Source organism: Misgurnus anguillicaudatus, chromosome 4 (assembly GCF_027580225.2).
Source record: "Misgurnus anguillicaudatus chromosome 4, ASM2758022v2, whole genome shotgun sequence".
Classification (NCBI taxonomy): Eukaryota; Metazoa; Chordata; class Actinopteri; order Cypriniformes; family Cobitidae; genus Misgurnus; species Misgurnus anguillicaudatus.
In genome coordinates this window covers 22,148,088-22,174,103 of record NC_073340.2, presented here as the reverse complement: position 1 = coordinate 22,174,103, position 26,016 = coordinate 22,148,088, and the positions used below count along the sequence as shown (strand labels likewise).

Sequence of the window (26,016 nt, the reverse complement as noted above, 5' to 3'; positions counted from 1 at the left end):
ACAAGCTCAAACGTAAGGTCTGTTTGCACACACACGCAGAGCTACTAATAAGGAACGAAAAACTTTCTAAATCATTTTGTGCTTAATAAAGGCACATACATTTTATGTAGATATTAGAAAACAATTTAACATATTTCAATGCATTATTTGGCACTTTGAACACTTTTAAATAAAAAAGCTGTACAGATTTTTTGATCCGCACTATGAAATCTAGAATCATTGATCGTTAAAATGTATATAGTTGACTTGCTTTAATTTTTCTTGCCAACACAAAGTCTACATTTGTATTTATGTCATCATCAATGGATACTCGATACGAGGTGGAAACAATCGGAAATTATAATAAACCAAACATTTCAAGCATAAAACTGTCTGATGATGACATCATTCATCAAAACACTTTTCGAATCAACTTGATCTTACATAACACAAAAGAAAGAACTACTAAATGTACTATATCTTATAAGAGGGACAGACCAAAACACAGGCAGCTCTTTGAGTGTTTGCTTTGGCCGTTTAGACTGTCTTTGTGCCTGTATAATGGGGCATTTTGGGGCACCCAGTGCGCACTGTCACAAACACACACCAATCTCTTTCTTTCCAATGGCACAGGCAGACAGCAATGCATCACACAGTGCACTAAGGAAGAAAGCGATATTATTAACCTCTTCATAGGGGACATTAAAAAGAAGAGGGGGAGGTAAGAACATTTTGGGCATGCACCAAAGTGAATATAGTGAAGACTAATTAATTCAGAGATTAGACTGTCTCCTAGAGTTACAAATACAAACAGCCATGTCAACAGGTTTGTGTGAGTGTTAGATTTAGGTGTAGCATTAGATGATGTAAAATATCATTTTCCTAAGATGAAAACAATAAAAGTCCTCACACATATAATAAAAAAACTATTGTGTGCGCGCCGTACACCTCTTAATCCAGCTCTTTTTTCATCTGTCACAGCCCCCTTTTTTGTATGGAGGTACTTTAAGAGGCTTTTAAATGAGGGGTGGGCTTTGTATGGTGCAAGATGGCGGCGAGTGAAAACAGCATGCTATCAACCATGTATGTCTACATCTCTTCTCTACTATCATCTACGGTGTATAAAATCTAGCACAGATAGTATACAATCTAGCATAGTCAGATATTTCCATGTTTTCAAGGTTGGTCTATTTAAAACCTGTGTAGTGACTGGACCATTCAGCGATGCTGTAAAACTTTATACTTTGATTAAAAGCACTGAGAGAAAAGTTAAAGGGAAATCCAAGATAAGGGACCACTTCATACCCAGCAAGCATGCAGAAGGGTGACGGGAAGAATAGTGAAAGTGGTCTCCAAACTGGGGTCTCCTAACCCTTCTGACTAGACAGTGTGTTAAAAGCAGGATAAGCAAAGCTGATTTACTGAGGATTACTAAGGGAGCGTCTTTTCGAAGGATAACCTCAAACTGTCACTCTCTTTACCCCAATTACACAGCACTTTGATCTCAGAATTTTTTTGTCAAATTGGCAGAGAGTGTTCTGTTTGAACACAAACACGTCCCATAAATGTTCTGGGACCTCGTAACATTGCCGTAACATTTACGGAAGCAGGCGTAGTGATATTACGCACTGCCCGAAAATAGTCCCCTTGGTTACTTTCACTATTTTCGGGCACGGGCAGTGCGTAATATCACGCCTGCTGCAGACATGTTACATCAGCCAAGTTCTTGATTATTACGCCAGTTTGAGAGTATAGTTCCTAGCCATATCTGCCTAGAAAATCGCAACTTTTAATTTTCCGAAAAATATCGAAACTATGTGGTAAGGGAACTACATGGTGAGGAGGTCAAAGATCTCACTTGCAAAAAGCAGCACAAACACAGCACAGACACAAACAGTCCTAAACAAACGCATGCAGTTAATACAGAAAGTGCAAACGATGGCCAGAGGAAGTTCTTCAGACAAAAGTTCAGGAGTTACTTCCTGTGTCCTTCAGTTCAAACTGAGTCACAATAACAAAAGCAATCAAAGAGAGAGAGTGTGTTCGTGTGCAAGTGAAAGCTATGTCCACAGACGACACAACCAAATGTATACACACAGAAATCACAGTGACCAGATGTGAATTCTTGAAAGCAGTGAAGTTTTTTGCCCTTTACGGCTTATCTGCTTGTGTTGTCGTTTTCGGCATCAAAACAACTGTGTTAACCATAGACTGTAAAAAAAGATGGACAACACCCATTTGCTCTCTTACATTGGTGAAAAGTGAAGCCGTCAGTGTCCCGATACGGCGCTGACATCATGGGTCTTGAGTCTGGGCCGTAGCGATTTCGGGACCAGTCCTGCGCAATAGTGAGCAGAAAGCCGCGAAAGCAAGGCCCCGCCCACGCTCTCGCAGAATGCGCATCATCACGTGACACCACCGTTTTTATAGCATTAAATAACTAACTAAAAACAAACTTATTTTAAAAACAAACACTTGAATTTACATCAGCGTGATAAAAACTACAGTAAATGACAGGAACCAGCTTCGGAAAAAAGATAATTGAAGTGTAATTAAATAGTTTAGTTGGTCTCAAGTCGCATTAAATAACATGGGGAGGCGGGGTTTATGAACTATACTGGGACCAGTCACTGGGGGCCGATTGAGACATTTTGGCTTCACTTTTGAGGGCTTGTGCGGCACGCTTGGTGTTAAAGCAACACTATGTAGTTTTTTTTACCTCTAAATAATGTCTCTAAAATTATTTCAGTTATAGAACAACTTTTAACTGGGCAAATTGTACTGTTGCTGCAACCTGAGCAGCCTCCTAGCTGCTACAAGCACACTCTGAAAGTGGTGGTGGAGGGTAGAGCACACAGCCCCGCCCCTCCCCCTGCCTGCAGAAGAGTGTCTGATACCAGGCACTGTTGCGCTTTTCAACCACATTGGGGAGCTGTAAGTCATTTTTACATGGAAACTACATAGTGTTGCTTTAACACAAGCACAAAAGGTTATAACAGGTTACAAAAACATGTCTATGATCCACAGAAAAAAACACTTAAACCTTATTCACACAGCACTTTGGTCCCAGAAAATTCCTGTAAAATTGGCAGAGAGGCTTCTGTGTGAACACAAACACGTCCCGTTATTGGTCTGGGACCGGAAAAGAGGACCTAGTGACATTGCCGTAACATACACGGAAAGCATTGTGGAGAAACAATGCTCTAAGGGGCGTGCCGTGTGACATTGCAGAAGTTGTGGTTCATGGAATTAACATTCACGGAGAGAAATGTCAGAAAACTGAAGCAGAGATCAGGGAGCTCATCACTATCCGCACTGAAGATCATTCGGCAGCATGACAGAACAGCGCATCAAGCGATAATTAGCAAACTTCAGACGCTGTGGAAAAAAATTTACCAAGTGCATGACTTTAAATACGTCACGTGTGATTAATGGATTTTTACAATGTGTGTGTGAAAGCACGTACAGATTCCCAAAAATCATTGGCAGTGTGAATGAGCCAAAAATCACGATCACATTTTCGGTGCATTTTACGTAATCTCTGTTTGAAAAAGACTTTAGTATACATAAAAAAAGAACAAATATTTTAAACAAAATACTGGTTTGCAGCTAAATAAACTGATGTGCTACAAAAACATGATGCATAAATAATTTACAAATTAATAATACATCACTTTTGCCCGCACTGTGATAATGAGAATTAAATAATTTAAAGACGCACGTTTTTGACAGGTTTCATGAGATTCACTTGCCTACTTTGCTAATGTTTATCAAAAGCATCAACATATAAATGTCAATCATCCATGCTGGAGAGACCCATTCAACATATTATGGCCTTTCAAACGCAGCAGGGCACATGCAAAACCAAAGCCTCCATCCCCACAGTAAGATCAATTTCATTAATGAACCCATGTGGATCAACAACGAGATTAGCCAATCACAAGCAAGGACAGCTGTGGCCTGTGGCCTTGTACTTCCTATCCACACTGAGGTGTTGACAACTGATATATTTAGACTAGTTTAAGCACATGGTATATTGACTGGAAGGTAATTCCTGAAAGAAATAAGGCCACATGGATACTTTTGCTAACCGCACAGTGTTCGCATGTGAGAGAAAAAACATCAAAACACTTTGATTTGTGGAAGGTTAAGTTGTTTGTGAATGGACTACTATGGATCATTCTGGTTCACTATTTTTACAGATGCACACTGAGGGACAGAACGTTCTCTCTCACAAAAGAGTTCATTCTCTCTATAGGGCAGCTGATATGATAATGTCCTACATCATCAAAAGGTCATAATGCCATTTGAGGGACATGTTACCTCAGTTCAGGCAGTGGCACTGATTTTTCCCTTAGAAAGATAACAGACAAATGTAATGTGCCAAAATATTTATTCAAGAATATGACTCGATGTGTACAAAAAAACATACTAAAATACTATTACTGAAGCATGCAGTATGTGAATTTTTGGCGCTTTTGGCTCTTTGTCATCTATGTATCAGGCAGGGTGCACACACACACACACACACACACACACACACACGCACAGAAAACAGTGAAAGGGAAAGAAAAGTTTTTCTGACAAATACAGTCAAAATAGACTATTGGATTGCCAATACGGCCTATGAACAATAACACAAACATGATGGAGTGAAATGGCTGATAGTCAGAGGAACTCGCAATATTAAAACAATAAGCCATTATGTTAAGCTGGGCTATACTTCTCATGCTGTGTTCGACAGAGGTTTGCATTTGCTGACTTGTATTTTTTGTATTGTGTCTGATTTACTGTTTGGAAGAGCAGTGTTTTGTAATGCAAAAATAATATGTTATCGTCATCTATTATCGTAGTTGATTTTTTTTGCCATTATCGCACACAAACATCATAGGGCTGCAAGATATAGCGAAATGTGAAAGGTCACCAGCGTGAAAGGTCATGTGTTCAAACCCAGAGTACACACATACTGATAAAAATGTATACGTTGTAATCAGTGGCGACTGGTGACTTATTTTTTTCGAGGGTGCTCGATGGGAAGTTTATCACAGCATGTATGTAGCCGTCATGTGTGTGGTTCCTTTTTTCAAACTATGTGTTCTGCATGTCGAGAGATCCTGTGTGCATCATGTGTCTTGTTAAAATAAGTGCCTGCTGCAGTGGCGTCTAAAGGGTTTATGATAAAAGATAATCTCATGCGTAAACAGAGTTTACTGTTAAGTGAGTGTCTTGCATGTATTTTGTGATCGTGAGCGTCTCTTCTACCACAAACGTCTTTGACGCCTGTGCAGCAGGCACTCACCCCGACAAAACGCATGATGCACATGACGCAACAAACACATATTTTGAAACACAAGCAACACACGACACTCCGAACATATATTTTGAATTTGCGCCCCTTGGAAGAGCAGTCATGGGCTGCCACTGGTTGTGATGCACTGTAAGTCACTTTGGATAAAAAGCATCTGCCAAATACATAAATGTACGTTTCTTTTCCCAAGACGAGTATGAAACATATGTGTTATATAATTGTTTTTATTTACTATTATTCAAATCACTTTACAAACAAAGTATATTGCAAATTTCTTAAATATTGTGCACCCCTACTATACAGCACAATGCAATGGATTAAACGTATTTAAGTAGACTACAACGACTATAAGACATTCATTCCAGACATAACTCATGTGCAACGGAAGAAAAGAATATCTGCTTTCAATTACAATACAGATTACATAACATCTGCAACAAAACCCACAAACAATATACTTATATTTGTGTTAAGTAACTTATTCTTCAATATAAAGGCTTATAACAGCATGCTATTATGTACAGGGTTCCCACACCTTAGTTACCTTCAAATTCAAGGTCCTTTCAAGGACTTTTCAGGTCCAATACCCTCAAACTCAATGACTAAATGTGTGGACACATTTCAAGTGAGGGCAAGGTTACATCGTGTTACCTTTTAAGATACATTGTTACAGTTCCCTTTCGAGGGAACTCATGCTGCGTCACTGCGGTGACACTTTGGGGACACCTCCAGGGGTAAGTGCGTCTGAATGTGTATCAAATTCAACCAATGGTGAGGCTTAACGACAAAGACAGGGTGACGCGAGAGCCAGGAAGTATATCGCTATCTGAAATATTGCCAAAGATGACGTTACAGGGACGCAGAAAGTATCGCAAGTGAGACCCAGTGTCTCGTTCCCTTCTCAGGTAACAACAGTTACATACGTAACCCGAGACGTTTTCATGTGTCAAACACAACTATGCAAACAAGCATTTTGGTGTGAATCAACATTCACATACAGAAGATATAAGCATTTAAAGCGAACAGTTTAGCACGTGTGCTTAAAAGGCTAGACATTTTATGATATTATCCTACACTACACAGTCAGGGAATAATATGGATTTTTTTTTTCAGAAAACTTCTTGCATAAAATAGACTCAAGCACTTTCAAGTTTAAGTTAAGATTAGTATATGATTATAATAAGCATTATACATAACACTAAGCAGCATGTTATGTCCACATTTATAGGCAGAGAGAGAGAGAGAGGCTAAACTTACTTTACCCTCTGGACAGCAATAATATCTCAACTGTGCCCACCAGAAACAGCAGAGGGATCAAGACGCATCGACAGCATGTGAGGGTACCAACCTATCCTCTTGCCTCCCCATCCAAAACCAAAACATGTGCACAACCACATGGGTTTTACCCCAAACGTTCACAGGCTTTCGGTCAAGGGTCCATATTTGGACACGAACAACAAGGGACAGCAGGAGAGAGAGAGATCTTTTGATACTAGAGTAAATATTAGATTTGGGTAAGCTGCGCTGTTTTTCTGCCTATCATGATTGGTGAACTTTTATTGGGTTAGTTCTCAAACCCGGTTGTGTGTGTGTGTGTACTGGGACAGGAATGCCAAGAATGTTTGGGGCCTCTTTTACTGTTAATTCGGGGAAAGAAGTTACAGGATTTGGACAGAAGCAGAACACATAGCCACTCATAACACCCTTTGGGTACCATTAAATCACATGTGTGCAAACAGTGAAATGACTTAATACATTAATAAATTAGGTGAAAATTACAATGACATACAACCATGTCTTCAAAACAGGTGCAAAAAAGTGTGCACGAACTTAAGGCCACAAGCACATCTGCATTTTAATACTGGGGCATTATGTGTTACACCACAATAGCAACACGTCTTAAGCTTAAGCCCCTATTGCGCAAGTCCACAAACAGAAGATCAAATCTAAATAATCCATGACATCATGTACATGCACACAAAATCTCAAAGACAAACATAAATATACAGACCACAACATGACAGAAGCAGAAAGCAAACAATGACTGTAAACACAACTGAAAACACCCTACGGAGGGGGCTGAATTTAATTTTGTGTTTGCATAATGTGTTTTTGAACCATAAACCACGCAAACACATTGCATTACACCAAATACAAAATAATGCTCTTTTTAGCAATGTAATAAGGGTTTTTTTAAACTTATCTGAACATCATACAAGAATGAAAACTGCAATAAATAAAAACGTAACTAAAGTAAAAGAGTGAGGCAGGAGAAGAAAGATACGAGAGTCGGAAAGTGTGTATGTGTGCAAATCTGTTTCAGGTGGTGAAGATAAGACGAAGCATTGAAAAAGGCAAGAAATTGGGCGTCTAAATCCTTCTGCAGGGGCAATCTGGTGGAGTGCTGAGAAACGGATTTGGACCTCAATCCTTTAAGACAGCGGATCTCAAGCTGGGGGTGTGTGGCCTTATGGGGGGACTGAGATTGTTTTATGACACAAATTTTCTTTACAAAAATGGGGGGTGCATGCCAAAAAGATTGACAACCACTGCTTTAAGTGCACAGGACCTCTCCATTCAAAAATGAAAGGAAGGTGTTCAGACAGAGCAAATCATTGTGATTATTTTTTATTTCAACTAATGATTTTCCTTTCGGTGCAAAACTTCTTGAAATACAGCACACATAAGCCTGAAGTATAGTTAGTGTTTTTATGTGTTTATGCGCATTGTCGAACACACAAAGTATAGTTTATTTGACTCGTGTACGCAAATGTCCAACACATGCGCATTGCGAAAAAATGCAATACATCTCCTGGGTTACATACTACATTCTCCTGTAGGTGCATGCGTGACCTACGCATAGTGCACTATTTGAGGGGATATCCATTTTAAGTTATGCCCTGAGAACGAATGAGCTCAAGTGTTCAAAATCACTAGGGATGCTCCGATTGATCGACCACAGATCGGTATCGGACGATAATGGCAATAAATGACTCGATCGGTACTCGCTAAATTTGCTGATCTTATGAACCGATCTTTCTGTTTTCCTTTGTCATCATAGGGCTCCTGAATGCGGCTGCAGTGTGAGCATTTTTGTAACCCGTTGCTCATGTGCGACGTGCAGATTTGGATTTCTCTCTTTTCCTTAACAGAGATATGTGTATTTTCTTTGAGGACATGCTCCGGTCCTAACAGCACGACATGTCTACACATCCCCATTAAACAGCGTATACAACACATATCTATCGCGGACAATCGCATCCTCATGCCGAAAGTTTATTATTTGCATGCATTTTAAAGTTTTGACAGTTTAAACTTTCATTTTCCTTACAGCTGCTCTTGTCCGCGAACACCGGACGCGCGCACACAACAGCCTGTCATCAGTGCACGTAAACAGAGCGACCTCTCTCACGTCTTAAAGCTACAGTAACCTAATTCAACTTTTAATTAAATCACTCTGCTCTTCACTGAAGAACTGTTATACTTCATACGAATGCATGTATATTTAATTCAAACAGTAAAGACTGTGAAGTGTTTTATTTTCATTACTTTTAACAGACTGACATAAGCTTTTTCAAATGCATATTAAAGGAACAGTATGTAGGATTGTGGCCAAAACTGATATTGCAATCACAAAAATTGTGTCTAAAACTGGTACTGCAATCACACAACTGGTGGCCAATACACAAAATGACAACATAAACATCAGTTGAGGGCTGCAACTCCACTTTTTAAATGACAATATCCTGGTCAGACCACTGATGTCAGTGATATAAGTATTTGAAATGAAAATGATTTCTTAATGTCTAGTGACATATCAGGGCCATTTTATAATTAAAGGCGGAGTCCATGATGTTTAAAAGCAAATGTTGATATTTGAAATCACCTAAACAAACACGCCCCTACCCCAATAGAATCTGGACCTTCTGTTGATAGATCCGCCCCACACATACGCAACCCGGCATTTGATTTGATTTGATTGGCTATAAGTGTGTTTTGGTAGTCGGCCCGTCTGCTTATCCAAAGCGTTTTTCAAACATCGTGGACTCCGCCTTTAATTGATATAAATTTCTTACATACTGTTCCTTTAAATTTCTCTTTGCAGAAGAAATATTTGTTGGCTTATTTATTTGATTGTATTAAAACAATAATATACCTAATTATTGCAAGTAATATAACAAAGGCAACATCTGAAGTATCACTTTATCTATAAAAAATGTTAACAGTTACAGTCATCAAAGAGCTTGCATATCGGCTTGAAGAATCAGTATCGGCATTGATATCACCTGATCACGAAGACAACAAATCTGTAATTTCTTACATACTGAAAATAAGTTTATGGCTGCAAAAATCCTGATTGGAGCATCCCTAGAAATCACTAACTCGTTGTCATTCCCTTATTCGAGTGAACTATATTAGTGGTAATTTGTATAGGGGGCTATTTCGGACACAGCCATAAACTTATTTCAATGCTATTGAAGGTTACGTCCATTCATATAGCAGACATGTTTATCCAAAGCAACTTACAAATAAGACAGCATTGGTCAAATGGTTTATAATGACTTCAGAGACACTTTGGCTTCTTTAATTCAGTATACAACACATTATGTGCTATGAATGTGAAGAGCAAATATAATTGGTGTTTAAAGGTCACTTGCTGGTGTCATGGGCCTGATTAAGTAACCACAGAGTTTAGCAGCTAACCCTGATGGACAAAGCCTGACATTACAAATCCCTCAAAAGCCCACCTTACTTCATATCCTTTTAAAGCACATGTGTGTCTGTGTGCGAGGTTAACTTTCTAACTAGGTATCGGATTTAAAAAGGCATTGTAAACTTTTGCTTTATGCAACAGTACATAAATCAGTTGAGTTTGTAAAAGTTTAGTAATTACATGTCTACTTTATATGTTATGATGTAAGAAAAACAATATTTACATGAAAAGCTGCAAGTTTAAGACTCATAAAGACACGTGCTTTCATTCTTTCATCTGCAATTACAGTCTGATGGCTCTGCGTCTCTCCACCTCATTCATGCAAACAGAAACACAAAACGGGGCAACGATGTGACAAAATGACCTAGTTTCTATTCTCCCACAATCCCCTTTGTTCCCCCAGCAGCACCCTATTTTAGCCCATAGAGATGGGGGAGGAGTGTAGCAACAAAGAGCCCAATTTCACATAAACACGGGACACCAAAAAACTTTTGATAATTGCTGTAATGGAGTGATCAATTTAACCAGCATTTTGATTTACAAAGACCAACAAGTATCATTTGTTAAATGGGTGTGACATATTAGACCACAAACAACATGTTTGATTGTGAATTATTTTCCAGTTTCAAAATCATATCTCCTCCTGAGACAGAAGGAAAAGAAAGTATTGCAAGAATCTGAAAAGATAGCCCGTTAATGTCAAGGTAAACCCTAACATAACATTTGGGAGAGAGATATAAGTGTGGGAAGGAGACAAAGTCACTTGTTCTTACCTGTATGTGTTCGGTAGAGCTGCTACTGAGCTCATCTCCAGATTCGGAGTCATTTCTTATCTTCTCCAGTCCATCTCCTGGTGATACGCTACCATCCGTGTCCACCGACAACCTGCCCGAAAGTTTCCTTTGCTCTCTCGGAGGGGATTCGGCCCGCCCCAGTGGCAATGTGGGGTTACCATGGTGATGGTTATGATGGTTGTTGTTAAGCAAAGTTAGCTCGGCAACAACACTCTTCATCCCTGAGTTCTGATTGGCATCCCGCAAAAACAAGGGTGGGGTCAGTTGCCCTGGCAACGGAGAAGGTGTTGTCGAAGGAGGGGGACGCCCAAAGCTTGACCTTTCCGTGCTTGAACGTTGATTGAGATTTTCATTCGATGTTCGGCACTGTATCTCCAGGACGTTAGGGGGTTTCGCGCGTGGTTTAGGAGGTGGCGGCATGAGGGCTCGCCTGACTTCGCGAACGTACTGAGCGGGCACGTAAAAAGCCTTGGTGCCCTCTTCTCTACGAACCTGCCACCAGTCCTCGTTGGTTTTACGAACCAACATGTAGCATTCTCCCTGCCGAATGGAGATGAGTCTGTCTTTGGCCTTGTACTCGTAATCATACTCCACCTCGACATATACCTGTCCCGGAGCGATGGGCAAATCGGAACGCCCGTCCCGTTCTGTCATGACTCAATCTGTTTGCGTGTGATTCAGAAGACAGACTCTGTTCGGATCCACATCTCTTCCTGTTTTGTGCCCTCTGCAGTAGAAAAGGAGAATGAGATTGTTAGCATTGTGAGCATTACACACACACATATATATATATACACACAAACAAACATGTATTAAAAAAATCAATACCAGTCATTCCAGATTGATGAAAGAGACACATCTGAAGGGAAGTAATCTAAATACAAATCATTCACACACATAAACACATATACCTAAATGAGAAGTGCTACTGTATTTTACAGCATTGAGGGCAGCCGCATGGTAACCTAATCATGCAGGGACACCATGGCAACTAACATATCAGTAATCCAATGATCGAATTACAATGACCGTTCGCAAAAACAACCTTGATCTCTCTCTCACTCACACACACACACACACTGATCATTGAATAAACCGAGTGACATTTTCCAGATATCCCAAAAGCTTTCCCACTGTCATGTGCATCTGTTTGCCACGTATCCCTTTCTTACATGCACACATACGTGCACAATCCCCCTAAGCACTCTTGGGTTAAATATACATGGTCGCGTTCATATATGGTGTTTAAAAATGATGGACTGTGACAGCCTGGGGTCAAATACAGATTCAGCCCCTCTTTTATAGCTACAATTCCTTTGTCCTGTCAGCCTGTGTGCATACGGTGCAAAGCGACACCAATCCAAAATGACTAATCTAAGCTTCAGATGTCATGCTTATTACACGCCCACAGGCCATACATTGACCTGACTGATGCGTGCAACACAAATGACAGGCGCTTTAGTGACCTTGCAAGCTCTAATCTGACTGGTTAAATCCATCTATACGCAACATGTTCAAGGCACAAGGTATCAACAGCCAGAGTTTCGTTTACATTAAAAGTTATGCATTCGGGAGATGCTTTTATCCAAAGTAAGTGACTTACATTGGATTTAGGATATATTATTAAATATGTGTGTTCCCTGGTAGATGTCGACCAATAGTGAATTTTACAGATACCGATTACTAGATTAGTTCGTACTTGCCGATAACCAATTAATCGACTGATGCCAAATGAATAAAATGTATTAATAAAAATTAGGGATGCACAATATATCGGCCGACATATCGTTATCGGCCGATAACTGCTTATTTTTAATATTATCGGTTATCGGTCTGATAGCAAAATTAGGCCGATAAATGAAAGCCGATAAATGATGGATTATTTTGGCTTGTTGAACCACTTCACTTGCTCATTGCTGGCCATGTGAAGTTTTGATTGGTGCTTTCTGTGACATAGCAGTGGGAGTTTTTCATTGTAAAAAATAATATGAATATTTATCGGCCTATATATATATATATACATATATAAAAATATATGACTTATATGAATAAGTAATGAAGTAAATACTTATCTGAGAAATACTTCCACTGGTAACATTGAAATTACATAAGTGAATATTATATGTGCAGTCTTGCACTTTCTCTGTTTCCGTTTTATCACTTAATGATTATCTTATCAAAATAACAAAAGATATATTGCAGTGATGATAAAAAAATAACTTAAATCAGATTTTGATTTGTTGGATATGTTAATGTAGTTGACAACTGCATATAGTTCACTTTCTCTCATTGTTTCATGAATGAACTATCAGTGCCGATTAATTGGCAAAACCGATTAATCGGTCTACATCTATTTCTTAGGAATCGACCCCACAACCTCTAGCTCTGGTAATGGACTGCTTTACCACTACAGCAGTGGTTCTCAAATGGCATTTTTCCATTGCATAGTACCCCACAGTTTGTATCGGCTTACTTTTATGAGCCTTTTCACTGGGTGCAGTACGTAATACCCTATACTTTTTTAGTACCACCTCAGTCGGGGTTCCAAGCAACCCGAGCTGATACCAAAACGTGATGCGAAAACACTGTAGATTACTGATTGGTCTGAGAGAATCATCACTACAAGCGTCATCACTATAATGTAAAAGATTAGCTTTACCTTATTGCTAGCTTGCGCTCTCTAAAGCAAACATGTTGTCATCTGTGCTCTAGAAGTTCCCAAACTCTCTTTTCACGATGAAAAACATCCACAGGTTGAGAATCAGGAACAATATACATTTTTTCCAGACTTGCAGTTTGTGGCAGCACATTCACGACACGCATGATGCTTAAATGCAACTGAAATGAGGCTCAGCAGAGCGCGTCGACCGACGCCACGAGTGTTTGTACAAAAACTGTCATGTGAGACAGAGGTAGTGATTAACGCAGTGTGCAAACATCTATTTGTGGTGGTCATTTTTAAATTTGTGGCAGACTGAGAAATAAATGAATGAATGGGAATGCACAATGACGCTCTTAATAGTATGATGTCATAGCAGAAGGCATCGCAAATATAACGACACGCCTATAATCCCTCCCACTCCGAAGTGTTACTAAACTCGATGGAAAGCTAACCAAGCCAAAGTGAGGTGAGCTGACCTGACCCGACCTGATCCAAACCAAATTGTGGGGTACTATGCAATGGAAAAGTGCCAAAATTAAGGGACTCAAGATGGTTCCAGGTGCGCCCCAGTTATGACATTTTATAAAATAAATTTTTGTATAATTAGAAACCTTAGAAAAATAAGGCTACTCACTAACAGCACTTTTGTATCATTTAATATATTGGGGGGGGGGGGCTTCCGCATGCAAAAACGTTTGAGAACCATTGAACTACAGGAACACTGTTTGAAGCACGTACTGAACTGTACACCAAATCCATATCCTAAGCCTAATTACTGAGCTAGGTAATTCACATATTCTGCCCTCACACGATCAGTCATTAAAACCTAAACACTAGACTAAACATTTCGAAATAGCCACAAATATACAACCTGCGCAGTGGGTGTGAAGCCATGCGGTGCTGTCAAATTCTAGATGTGGATCTGATGTGACATAAGGAAACACTCAAAATAGCCATGCGGGAGAAGGGGACTGATGGATGTTTCTAAAACTGTATGCACCATGCAACCCAATACTGTAACCAGACACACAAAGTAGACTAGACTGATCTCTCCTCTGAGGATATTGTCCCGTATCCTACCGTCATGCGCAGTTAGCCAACTACATCTCAGAAGTGAAAAACTTTTTTTAAATATATTTGTTTGAATATATGACAACGCACTATAATCAGGTTTCTTAGGTCTTCTTGATCTTATGCAGCTGGCAGGACAAGGACGGCTTTTATTAGAATATTTAATGCTCCAAAACCCTGACTGAACCAGGCTCTGCTTTTATAAACTCATGGAGTGCCCGAGTACACCTCGGTATCGTCATTCTCATATTGCCCACAAACTCACAAGCTACAGGTACTTACAAAATGAAGTGATGTGTGAAAACACTGACTCAGCCAAAGATTTTCTGTGGACTCCCACTATGTTACTCTCCATTTAAGCGTGTGCACTCAGGCAGATCAACCACTATCCCCTAACCTATCACTTGTACTAGACAAGAAAGTTACTCAACATTGATTTAACCAGTCTAGAGTTAATGGTAATCTATTCTCCATCTACCTTTACAGTTTGCACTAAATACTCAAGCCAGCCTTGGCAACAACTGCAAAATGTCACAACCTTGCACTTCACTGACATAATAGATCAAGTCCTACTGCAGTCACTCCAAGTCTCCAAAATACAGAGACTTAATACAATGTTTCTTTAGCGTTACGCATTTGGCAGACTAAAGCTTTTATCTAAAGTGACATATAGTGAATATAAGGTACATCTGATCAGTTTGAGTGCTCCCTTGGAATCTTGATTTTGGCGTTACTAGTGATGTGCTCGGCACTGTAAGCCCAGATTCAACTTAAAAAACAGGATAACTCGCTGCCTAAAATGCCAATTTGTCTTGTTAAACAAACTAAGTTAAGATTGCTGAACAGGCAATTAAAATTTTCATTCACTAAACGTAAAATTTCTTGTTCCGGCAATATATTCTTATTAGATTAACAAAACATTTCCTGTTCTACAAATGGTCAGTCAACATTATCAAAAACTTTATTTCACATGTCTTTATTTTAACATAAAGTTTTATAAAACTTTTAGGCGCAATGATATTACGCAGTTCCCGAAAATAGTCCCTTTGGTAACTTTTAATAGCAGGGGACTATTTTCGGGCACTGCGTAATATCATTGCGCCTGCGGCGGGCCGGCGGCCTTGGTACGGCAGCAAAGTCCTTGATTATTTCGCCGAAATGAGAGTTTTGTTCCTAGCCATATCAGCCTAGAAAATTGCAACTTTTAATTTTCCGTCATTCTTAGTACACGATGTAACTACTACAGAAGAGTCAAGTTTTAAATAAGAAAAATATCCAAACTCTTTAGTTATTTGAGCAAGATGCTAATCAGATTCTAATCAGATTCAATGGATTATGCTAAGCTATGCTAAAAGTGATACCGCCAGACATGGAGATCAGCTGAATAGATTCCAAAGTGGTAAAACTCAATTTTTTAACTCTATGGGAGCTGGAAAATAAGCCTATTTTCAAAAAATATGGAGTGTCCATCTAAGCTACAGCTACTTACTTCCTTACAAACAAACAAACAAAAAGTGAGCGCTTTCAGTTAAAAGAGATCTGATTAATACAGTCTGAAGCAATAGAATCTAGTAGACAGAGTACAACTTGTTGAGGGTGGAAACTATGGTAGCGCAAGACTGTAAGTGGGCGGGGCTTTATCAATGTGACCTCACATTGATAAGAGAATCAAAACGTGAGTCTACTGAGACTGCATTGGTTTAATGTAAATTAAAAAACAGCGAGTGTGTGGATTTTTTTTCATTGTACGCTGGTTGTGTTCACACACTGCCTATACACATTATATCAAAACACCTTGTAAAAGTAGATTTTGCATAATAGGTGCCCTTTAAATAAGCTCAAATAAATTTCTTGTTGAATGAGAGAAATCATGCAATTCGTGCATTAAACACTTGAGTAATGGAGGAAATTTGTCAGGGTTTAGGTTAAGTTGGGTTAAAACATAATGAGGGTTAAGAGTGTGCCAGTTGAGCTATGGGAACTTTCTTTAGTGAAGAAATTCTTAATGAAATGTTATGGAAATGAACAATAAAACACTGACTGATAAAGAGCACAAATGGTAAACACTCAAATAGAGTTGAGATGAAATGATACTGTGAGACATAGTGAGATCAAATAGGGACACGTGCCAAAGTGAAACTGAATATTCAGTTTTACATTATCAGTGCACATTTGAGTCCTATTAAATAACAGAGATCAAATCTGGTGAAAGGATGTCTGCTGTAAAAATGCTATGAGTTATAATACTGAAGAAAAATAAAACATTTTATTAACAGCAAGTGTAACCAGTCATATCTGAACATAGACTCGTTTTGTTTCCTCTAAATGCAACCTTCCATTCTAATGTCAAACCTGTTTCTCTTCCCCTAATCTGCCTCTGCCCCCCCCCAAGACACCATGAACCGTACCCTGATCTAAACATAGTACATTTCTCCCTCTAGCAATTACATCCATATTTACACACAGGATTAGTCTAAAAGTGATACACAGTTAGATGGTTCGCGCTGTTATGTCAAACCACAAGAGGAAAGTCTAAGCCTCTTTTTTAATGCGTTATTAGATAAATAAATTGTGTAATGACTGTAATGGAGAACACGGTTAAAGAAATAAACCAACACATTGTGCACCAGCTACACACCAATAAAGGCAACCTGGTCAGCCAACATATTTACCAATTGTTTCAATGTAAGTCACTGGTCACAGTTAAAGGTCAATTCCTGCATCTAAACAAAGTCAGTTCCAGAAGAAGGCTGTTTTGTGCCGCTACGCGTGGGTTGTTTTCCATACCCCATGTATTTTTAACTTTCTAATATGAAGTAGCCAGTTTAATAAAGGCTTTTACAATTTTTCATTGAAGAAGAGTGCCTTGGATTCATCTTTTTGATATATTTATTTGGAATTCCCTATCCCAAAGAGCACCTTCAAATATTTGTTTTTTGAACTCCCTGAGCACCCTGGACATTCTTTTTCTCAGTTCCAATCTTCAAACTATGCTATCCAAACTACTCTATTCAACTCAAACCAACAAAAACAAATTACAATGCTAGTAGCCACCAACCTCAAAATAACATCTTAAAACAACTCCCATCAAAACTTAACAGAAAAGTAGCACATAAGGACTTTATTTCACCATGCGCCTCCCATTTGGGGACTTGACTGCTAACCAAAGTGGAGCTTTTGTAAACAAGAAGCAGATGGAAGGTTTCCTCTGGGTGTGAGCATAGTGTCGCTGTAGCCAACACATGAAGAAATTAAAATCTGATTCTCAAATTTACAAGCAGCAAGATGGTTGACGTCGTCATCTCAACAGAAGTCACATTTCTATTTAATTTGACTGAATTTCAAAAGCTCTACAAATGTAAGCTTGGAGAAAATATAGTTTTGTCAATTCACTTTTTGGATTTCAGGCAACTTTTAATGATGCCCAAAAAAGTCCCAAAGTCACGGTTATGAAATTTGGCTGGTGGTTAATTGTCTAATAAATTGTGAGGATAATGATGATGAATTGCCTGTTTAGGGCTTTGCCGATTATGACGATTAATTGTCTGTTTTATTGCTTTCACATTTAATTCTGATAATTTTTTTGTTTGTTCATGAAATAATTTTCACACATGATCCTACTAATGCTGCGTTTTTCCACTGTATTGAATGACTATGGCTTTGAGTTACACTGTCAGTTAAGGAGCGCCATCTGATCTCATTTATACAGGCACTGCAGCTCCCCTTGTGTTGTTTAAAGAGATGTGCAATCATTGCGGTGATCTGAAATCATCGCAATGAGGTTAAACAATCGCAATGAGACAGCCCTAGCGGTAGGTACTCTTTCAAAAAGTATACATCTGTACCTAGGAGATCATATTAGTACTTCAGAGACACATTTGGGTACCAAAGACTGTATCTATTATATTACCTCAAAGTTACTCATTGGTTGGTCCCATGTAGGATCTACCCCATAGGCTATGCGCAGCCTGACATGCACCTCCACAAAAATGTGACGAGCGCTGTTATTGGTCCACAGTCCACTAGAACACCTCCTGTCAGGTCCAAAAAAAAAATCGGGCCGAGAGACCACCTCTTTAGCTGGGTATCATTATGATTGTTTGGTCCACACCCAAGTTCGATTACTGCATTCACACCTGCCCAAAAGGTCGCCACCAAAGAGAAAAATGAACTTGAGTTTGATTCAATCGAACCAAGCAAAACAGGTGTGAATACCCCTTAATTATACATGCTAGGACCTTTCAAGGCTGCCCCAGTAAAAGCATGGGAAAAATTTCTTGACATTACGCTTAAAATATATAGAAGAAGGAGATAAGTTCTTTATGAATAAACACATTTTACTTTTCTTTTTATATTTACCGACCAGGAGCACTCCAGTAAAAAACACCCATCAGACTGAATAAAATCTCATAAACCTGGAGATTAATTCAGTTCATTCATTCAAACAAGAAATTAAATCAAGGCAATGTCTGGGTGAGATGGTTACAAACACTTTACTATTGGTCTTGACCTTGTATGAAAACTCATGTCTGTGTAAAATCTGATCTCACTTTTCCCAAGAGAACTAAGGCGTGTTTGACATTTTCACTCTGAACATGATCACATCAGGCATTGTTTCATGGTGGCCTTTGCCATTACATCACATTAAGAATCACTAAAGGCCAATATGACCTACATTCAAATCAGCCAGTGATAAATTTACTATGAAAAGGGCAAAAAGAGGTTTATGATAGAGCATCAACATCTATTTGCCTATAAAAACAGCCACCTGCTTGACTCTAAATCTGGTGAAATAATCCAGAGGCTTCAAACAATGTTTAAATCACATCAAATTCAAACATCTGTTCCAGACAGATACAATTTATACCCAGCAGTCTCCACTTATGACAATCCTCCTGAGACTGAATGAGGTTACACTCACAAAGTTACAAACATTGTCATCTTCATCTTGAAATAGTTATAAACAATTGTGGCTGTGGAAACAATTACACACATTTAAATATAGTGACTTACATGTAGTACCACCAGAATGAAAATGTAATTTGATCTCAGATGAAACTGAATGTTTTTAGTCGTGTTTTAGAACAATACAAACACTGACACTAAATAAATATAGTAAATGTCCATCACTTGCATATCAGACATAGCCTCTCATTCCATTATATGACTTTCATGAAAATTTTAGCTAAATTGAAATCTTTGCTTTTAAATGTGATTGATAAACTGCTTCTGATGTCACATGTGGCTACTGCAGGATGATGCAACTGAGATCAATTTCTAACGGTGTGTGACGTTTACAAGTTTCTTTATCATTACATTTTGTTGACTCCCTTCGAGACCAAATGACTCCCTTTATGGTTAACCCGTTTTTTCATTTGGACAAACAAACAGCAAGGCTGGACAAAAGCCAGTCAGCATAAAACGAGTTTGTTTGTCTAATCCACTCACAGCCACTAAGCAGCCGTGAACACAAAGTGACCTTGCAGACAGGATAGGCAACATCGACCTTATTTTGTAATAGTTTTCACATGCTGGTCTTAGAAAAGAACCATGTAAATAAAAATAAAAAGCGTGCGTATTGTCTTTGTTTTAGCAGTTTGTTTCAGGAGAGAGGGAGATGGACCGACAGAACCAAGTCTATGTGACTTCGCTTTGTAATGCCATGCCAGATTTCGTGGCTATTTTTTCCTAGCAGATGATAAACTATATCAGGTTTTTAAACTCTATTTCTGCTATAAACTCTATAAGGATTTGATTTAACTTTGTTAAGAATTTCTTTCAGACAGAAAGCTTGTTGGTGCACTCTTACAAAATAAAGGCGCCACAAAATGGTGATGCCTTTAAAAAAACATTTCTTTATTTTTTGCAGTCCTTTATCCACTACAAAGAACCTTTGTGAAACACAACGTCTCTGCGTATGTTCTTCTGTTTTTTTATGTTTAAAACTTGCGTGTCATCTCAGAATGGCCTGTTCGGCAACAGGTATAAACAATCTGGTCTCACAGATTGAACAACCTTCTTCTCCAATCATTGGGATTGATTTCATGGAGTTGGTTCATAGTCCATACTAGACCCTTCTCCACTTGTTATTAATTTAGGAACTTGTTATAGGTTCTCTATTCTCCCAGTAAGCCAGCTCAGCAAGAATGTTCCTACTGGTTACCGGTCTTTGTTGGGGTAGGGGCTGCAATGGTCAATCATCGCGGTTGCCTGTGCTGTCCCTTCCCGGAGGAAGGATCTGTCCGAGGCCGGTATAAGAAAGGGGGAAGGGGACAAATATGGTAGTTTCGGTTCAAAAACTTTTAGTCGGAACAGAAGTACAAACCATGATAACCTGTGTCTGATAACCATGCAGCAGTGATACACATTACAACGCTTTGAAACAAATGATGTGATGTGTCAGAACAATGCGGAATAATCGTTAGCAAAGAAGAAAAACAATACGCCACCGGTAAGACGAATATTCCTCACATAATAACTTTAATGAAACGTTTGATCTTTTTTAATTAATTGATGAGATGACCGCTTAATACGTACAAGCCAATTGAAATAAATAAATCAAATACACACTGAATTCTGTCTAAACAATCTAAATAATTAAATGCGAGAGAATTCCGTGGTGTGTGCTAATAAATGATTGCAACTGAAAAGCCCGATGGGAACATTTTGCCGCAGCATTGAAACCGGTTTCCCCAACCGCAGACCCCAAAAGCGGCTTTCGCGGTTGAAGTGGTTGGCCGCAAGGTAGCAAACCGCTGTGCAACAATCAGTTCCAACAATGCAACTCTTTATGCTTGCAACAATGCGCCTTTGAAGCATAGGAATGAACGCAAACCTGCGCATACTGACCTGTTCAGGAAGATCTGGGAGCGGCCATTCCCGTTATTCGGAGAGTCTTCGTAATAAACTTTTCCTGCTCCCTGTACTTGCGGTCCTCCGCACTTGCGTTAAAAGATACTGCGCGACAGCAACACAAAACACACGATCAGTCCGCCCGCCTCGCTTCCAATCGCAATCGCTCTCTGTGGGTGATTGCGCGTTCGCGTCACTGCGCACTCCCGCCTGTCCTGTGAACATCTTTTGGACTGCTGATGTTGCTGTGTTGCTGCATCAGGCCCCCTCGTGGAGATGCAAGGCTCTTCTGTCTTCTGCTTAGCGAAAATATGTTGGGATAATTTTGTAACGTTACTTCTACAGTCACAAAATGTACCGTCTTTCGTGTTTTATGTGTCCACATTTTGAATATATTTTTTTTTCCACAGACGACCTTGTCTATTATAAAAAGTTGAATTATGATTAAATAAATATTATTATATTATAAAATATTATAATCAAATAAGATATTGTTCAGGACTATTAAAGCCGATATCGTTAATTAAATAATGTATTTTGAATAAAACTGTCCGCTAGAGTGTGCCATTTGCTAATGTTTTTTTTTTTTTTTGCTAATACTCACATTTTGTTGCCCAGGATGCCTGCAAAAAGCATACATATTTATAAAATATATAAACAAGGCTTAAAATTTATGCAAGGCAATTTTTCATTTTTTACATTTTTTAAGTAAATTAGGTTAATATGGACTGAAAATTTAATGACGGGCACTCTAACGACTCTTATTTTAAAATACGATACTTGAAGGGGACTGGATTGCTCATGACAACGGCACTGCATGATTTCCGGTTATAACAGGAAGGATAGCGCTTGTAGTTTTTAGTGTGTATTGCTGTATGTTTAAAATCCACCAAAAAACTACATTTCCCGCCGTACTTTACATTGTCACTTACAGTAAAAGGATGGTAAACAGACGGTCTGTCTCGTACTGGACCTCACTGTAGAGGGGAGCGTTAGCAAAATATATTATAAATACTGTTCAGATGAGAAACATAGCACGATAAAAGTGTCCATACATTGTGTAGTCCGATGTTATGGATGTGTGAATTAAATTGTCTTTAAGGCGAGCATCTTTTTATTGTGCTGTTCTTTCTGCTGCTATGGACCTGTCACTGCGCAATAGTAAAAGGTTAGTCCATTTGGACCTAAAAGGGGCACCTCCTCGAATTGGCTACTTACTTGAGGTACGTACAGCTAACGTTACTGTTATAATTGTTTAGCTTATTTAACGGTTTAAGTGAATCTTAAAGGAATCAACCATGATTGTGTTTTTAAAGCTGATCCAGGTATTTGCTGATCTTGGTGCCACTGGCTTGCTTATTGAGTATGAAGATATGTTTCCTTATGAGGGTGACCTGAAAGTTATTCAGTGTAAGGCTCAGCCTCCATACAGGTAAGGTATGAGGTGAGGTTATATTTAAAAATTATGGTTTGTTTTAAAGGGGACATTTCACTTTTTTGAGATGTAAAATAAATCTTTGGTGTCCCCAGAATACTTCATACAATGTGAAGTTTTAGCTCAAAATACCATATAGATAATTTTTTACAGCATGTTAAAATTGCCACCTTGTAGGTGTGCCGTTTTTGGGTGTGTCCTGTAAAATGCAAATGAGCTGATAAAATGCAAACACATTGAAAAAGTAAGATTTTCAAGATATGTCCCCTTCAACGTGTGATTTTAAACGTTTCTTTTATTCATTACAGCCGTAAAGAGATCATGTCTATCCAGGAAGCTGCCAGTAGCAGAGGGTTGGAGATCATTCCTCTTGTGCAGACGTTTGGACATTTGGAAGTAACTAACATTTGTAATTTACACTGAGAAAGAGCTAATATAAAATCAAATCTGACATGACCTTTTATTATCAACCTGAATGCCCCATTGGTATGTAAAGATCAGATATGGAAAATCAAAATGAAGTTTACATTCAAATCTTTTCAATCAGTTTGTACTGAAGCATGAGGTCTTTAGAAAGCTGCGGGAGGTCGACTACTGTCTGGGCACCCTGAATCCACATTGTGATCAAGGTGTTAAGTTGGTGCAAGAGATGCTACGTCAAGTCATGGAACTCCACCCTAAAAGCACCAGCCTGCATATCGGCGCAGATGAGGTACAGCCCAAATCTGTACTACAGAAGTTATCAGTTAGTTAATGAAAAAAATACATGTTTTAAAGGAATAGTCTACCTAAAAATGAAAATAGTGGCAAGGGGTCTCTGCACATGAAATTTCACAATAGAGTTCTCTGGCCCAACGTTACAAAAACACATTGCTTCACCCTAAAAGACATTTAATAACTGTATAAATTAGTTTTTCATGGATGCATGTCCTTTTTGGAGCTTTACAAACGGGGGCACTATCCATAGCCATTACAAAGCTGAAAAGAGCCAGCATATTATTTAATATAATTGAGTGTGTTTGGCTAAAAGTAGAAAGTCATATACACCTAGGATGGCTTGAGGGTGAGTAAAATATGGGCTAATTTTAATTTTGTGGTGAACTACTTTTACTGCCATTTGGTTATTATCCTGCCACTAAGCAATGACCTTGAGGTCAGTTTTTCTTTGCAATGATGTATCACCAAATTAAGGGTGCTTTTTATATTTGCCTATTGATAATATACATTTGTATATTTACACAGGTGTACATGCTTGGTCTTGGAGAGGAGTCTAAACAGTGGTTAAGTGCTCCAGGTCATAATGATCACCAGCTTTTCCTTAGGCATGTCATTAAGGTGGCAAAAGGCATTCGAAAGAAAGTCCCGAAACTTAATTTGATCATGTGGGATGATATGCTCAGATCCATGACACCTAAGATTATTAAAGGCAAGCAAAATTACCATCCTTTGAAATAATTGTTACATTTTGGAAGAAACACTTTGCTTATATTATAACTTTATTCCAGAAAGCGGCCTTGTTGGATTGGTGCAACCAATGTTGTGGGACTACAGTCCTGTTCTTGATGTAGACAACACTGTTATGTTGCCTCAGCAGTTCAAACATTGTTTTTACCCAAAGGCTTGATCTTGATGTATAACAACAAATGTATCTTTTTGAAATCATTTCTTCTAGTTATGCGAATGGAATTGTACAAGTCTGCAGGTATGTCACAACAATGGGTTGCCAGCTCATTTAAGGGCTCCACTACTGTACATACTTGCGTGACCAGCACTCAGAGGCATGTGGACAACCACGTGCAATGGCTCAAAGTGGCATCCGGTCTTTCAGCTGGCATTGAGCTACAGGGAATTGCACTTACTGGATGGCAAAGGTTTGGTGACTTGTGGCTATCATTGAAATTGAATATGATTATGGGCCGAGACAACAACATTATGTTTCTGCTTTAGATACGACCACCTGTCGGTTTTGTGTGAACTGATGCCTGTGAGCCTGCCCTCTTTGGCTTCTTGTTTGCAAACCCTTCTTCATGGTCTGTCTTTTGGAGTTTTCAGTGTTACTGTAACTATTATCAATTGCATTTTATTAGTATTAATATGGATAGGAAACTGCATGGACATTTTAATCAAAACACACAAAATTTGCAAACTTAGGGAAATTAAATACCTAATAGTACTAATGTGTTATATTCATATGATATAAAATATTTTGTGATTTAGGTGGCTTCACTGAAGAGGCTCAGAAAAAAGTGTATGATAAACTTGGCACGGTGGAAGTAGAAGACACGGAGAGGTACCATATATTCATACTCATGTCCTAAAAGAGAAAAAGGATTGAGAGAGTGTAACACAAACAAACCCCATGGGTTACTTTAAAAAAGGCTCATTTACAATATTTTTGGCCTCTGTGTCCCAGATTGCCTTCCAGGATGTCTTCCTCTTTTGTTGGGGCGAAACTAGCAGAACTTATAGTGAAACTGACATCTATGCTGGAGTCTGCAGAAGTTAGAAATTTTCAGAACAGCATGTGAGTGTATGGCTAAAAGATTGCTATGCAAATACTGCTTCTACAGCTTGTAAACTACAGCTTCTCACCAAAATCTTGTATTTATTCTTGCACAATAGGTTTGTGAGGGGCTGGTTCACACCCTACCACAAACAAAAGAAGATAATTAGCCCACTTATTGCACAACAAATTAAAACACAAGCAGAACGGTAAGTCTATAATTAATCATTTTTTAATGAACAGTGCAGACCAGATACATAAGCATTTATATATTTCTTAAAATATATTTTTCATTACTCTTCACTTAGGATTATTGATGGTGTTGACATCATGGTGCAAGAGGTGAGGAAAGAGATGCGTCTGCTATACTCCGATTACACAGCACAGGAATGGCTGGACCAACACGTCACCCCAGTGCTGGAGCCTCTGCAAATCCTATTGAAAGACATTGAATCTGTTTTAAATGATGTAGGTTTTTGCACTACATCTGTATCTTAAAGCTGGTCAATAAGCTTAATTTGAATGTTTTTTGTTATATTCAGTTTGTACTGTAAATTAACATCTTGTAATTGTGAACCACTAGCAGAAAGAGCTTAAATAATTTTTTGTGTTTTGATAATAAATAAATTATAAGTCTTTGTTTAATCATGTAATCATTGTTTAATTTTAACGATTGCCAATTTAAAGGTGCAGTGTGT

At 38.7% G+C, this 26,016-nt stretch overlaps 2 protein-coding genes across 8 annotated transcripts in view; one reads left to right on the top strand and one right to left on the bottom strand.

Annotated features, from left to right (window-relative positions):
* Nucleotides 1–21,616, bottom strand: part of arhgap12b (Rho GTPase activating protein 12b) — a 64,555-nt gene extending 42,939 nt beyond the window's left edge. For 4 of the 7 annotated variants that reach the window (XM_055175122.2, XM_055175121.2, XM_055175120.2 and 1 more), the window contains exons 1-2: nucleotides 21,378–21,615; nucleotides 10,775–11,522 (exon numbers count right to left, since the gene is read on the bottom strand). In XM_055175122.2, the coding sequence (XP_055031097.1) occupies nucleotides 10,775–11,449 (675 nt within the window). In that variant the 5' untranslated portion in view covers nucleotides 11,450–11,522; nucleotides 21,378–21,615. Of the gene's footprint in view, nucleotides 1–10,774; nucleotides 11,523–21,377 lie in introns of all 7 variants that reach the window. The other 3 variants (XM_055175124.2, XM_055175125.2, XM_055175119.2) reach the window with 2 other exon arrangements.
* Nucleotides 21,617–22,298: 682 nt separating this feature from the next.
* On the top strand, nucleotides 22,299–25,963 carry hexd (hexosaminidase d). Its single transcript, XM_073866984.1, has 12 exons — nucleotides 22,299–22,603; nucleotides 22,697–22,812; nucleotides 23,124–23,211; nucleotides 23,363–23,527; nucleotides 24,058–24,241; nucleotides 24,321–24,397; nucleotides 24,493–24,686; nucleotides 24,763–24,845; nucleotides 25,033–25,105; nucleotides 25,229–25,339; nucleotides 25,438–25,527; nucleotides 25,627–25,963. The coding sequence occupies exons 1-12, from the start codon at nucleotides 22,520–22,522 to the stop codon at nucleotides 25,814–25,816; spliced, it is 1,455 nt and encodes a 484-aa protein (XP_073723085.1). The 5' UTR covers nucleotides 22,299–22,519; the 3' UTR covers nucleotides 25,817–25,963.
* The last annotated feature ends 53 nt before the right edge of the window (nucleotides 25,964–26,016 follow it).

What these genes read in the sequence shown, in the direction of transcription:
- hexd (XM_073866984.1), top strand. Translation starts at nt 22,520, where the DNA reads ATGGACCTGTCACTGCGCAATAGTAAAAGGTTAGTCCATTTGGACCTA. An exon ending in GACACCTAAGATTATTAAAG is followed by an intron (nt 24,242 to 24,320) that starts GCAAGCAAAATT and finishes ACTTTATTCCAG; the next exon opens with AAAGCGGCCTTGTTGGATTG. An exon ending in TTTGCAAACCCTTCTTCATG is followed by an intron (nt 24,846 to 25,032) that starts GTCTGTCTTTTG and finishes TTTGTGATTTAG; the next exon opens with GTGGCTTCACTGAAGAGGCT.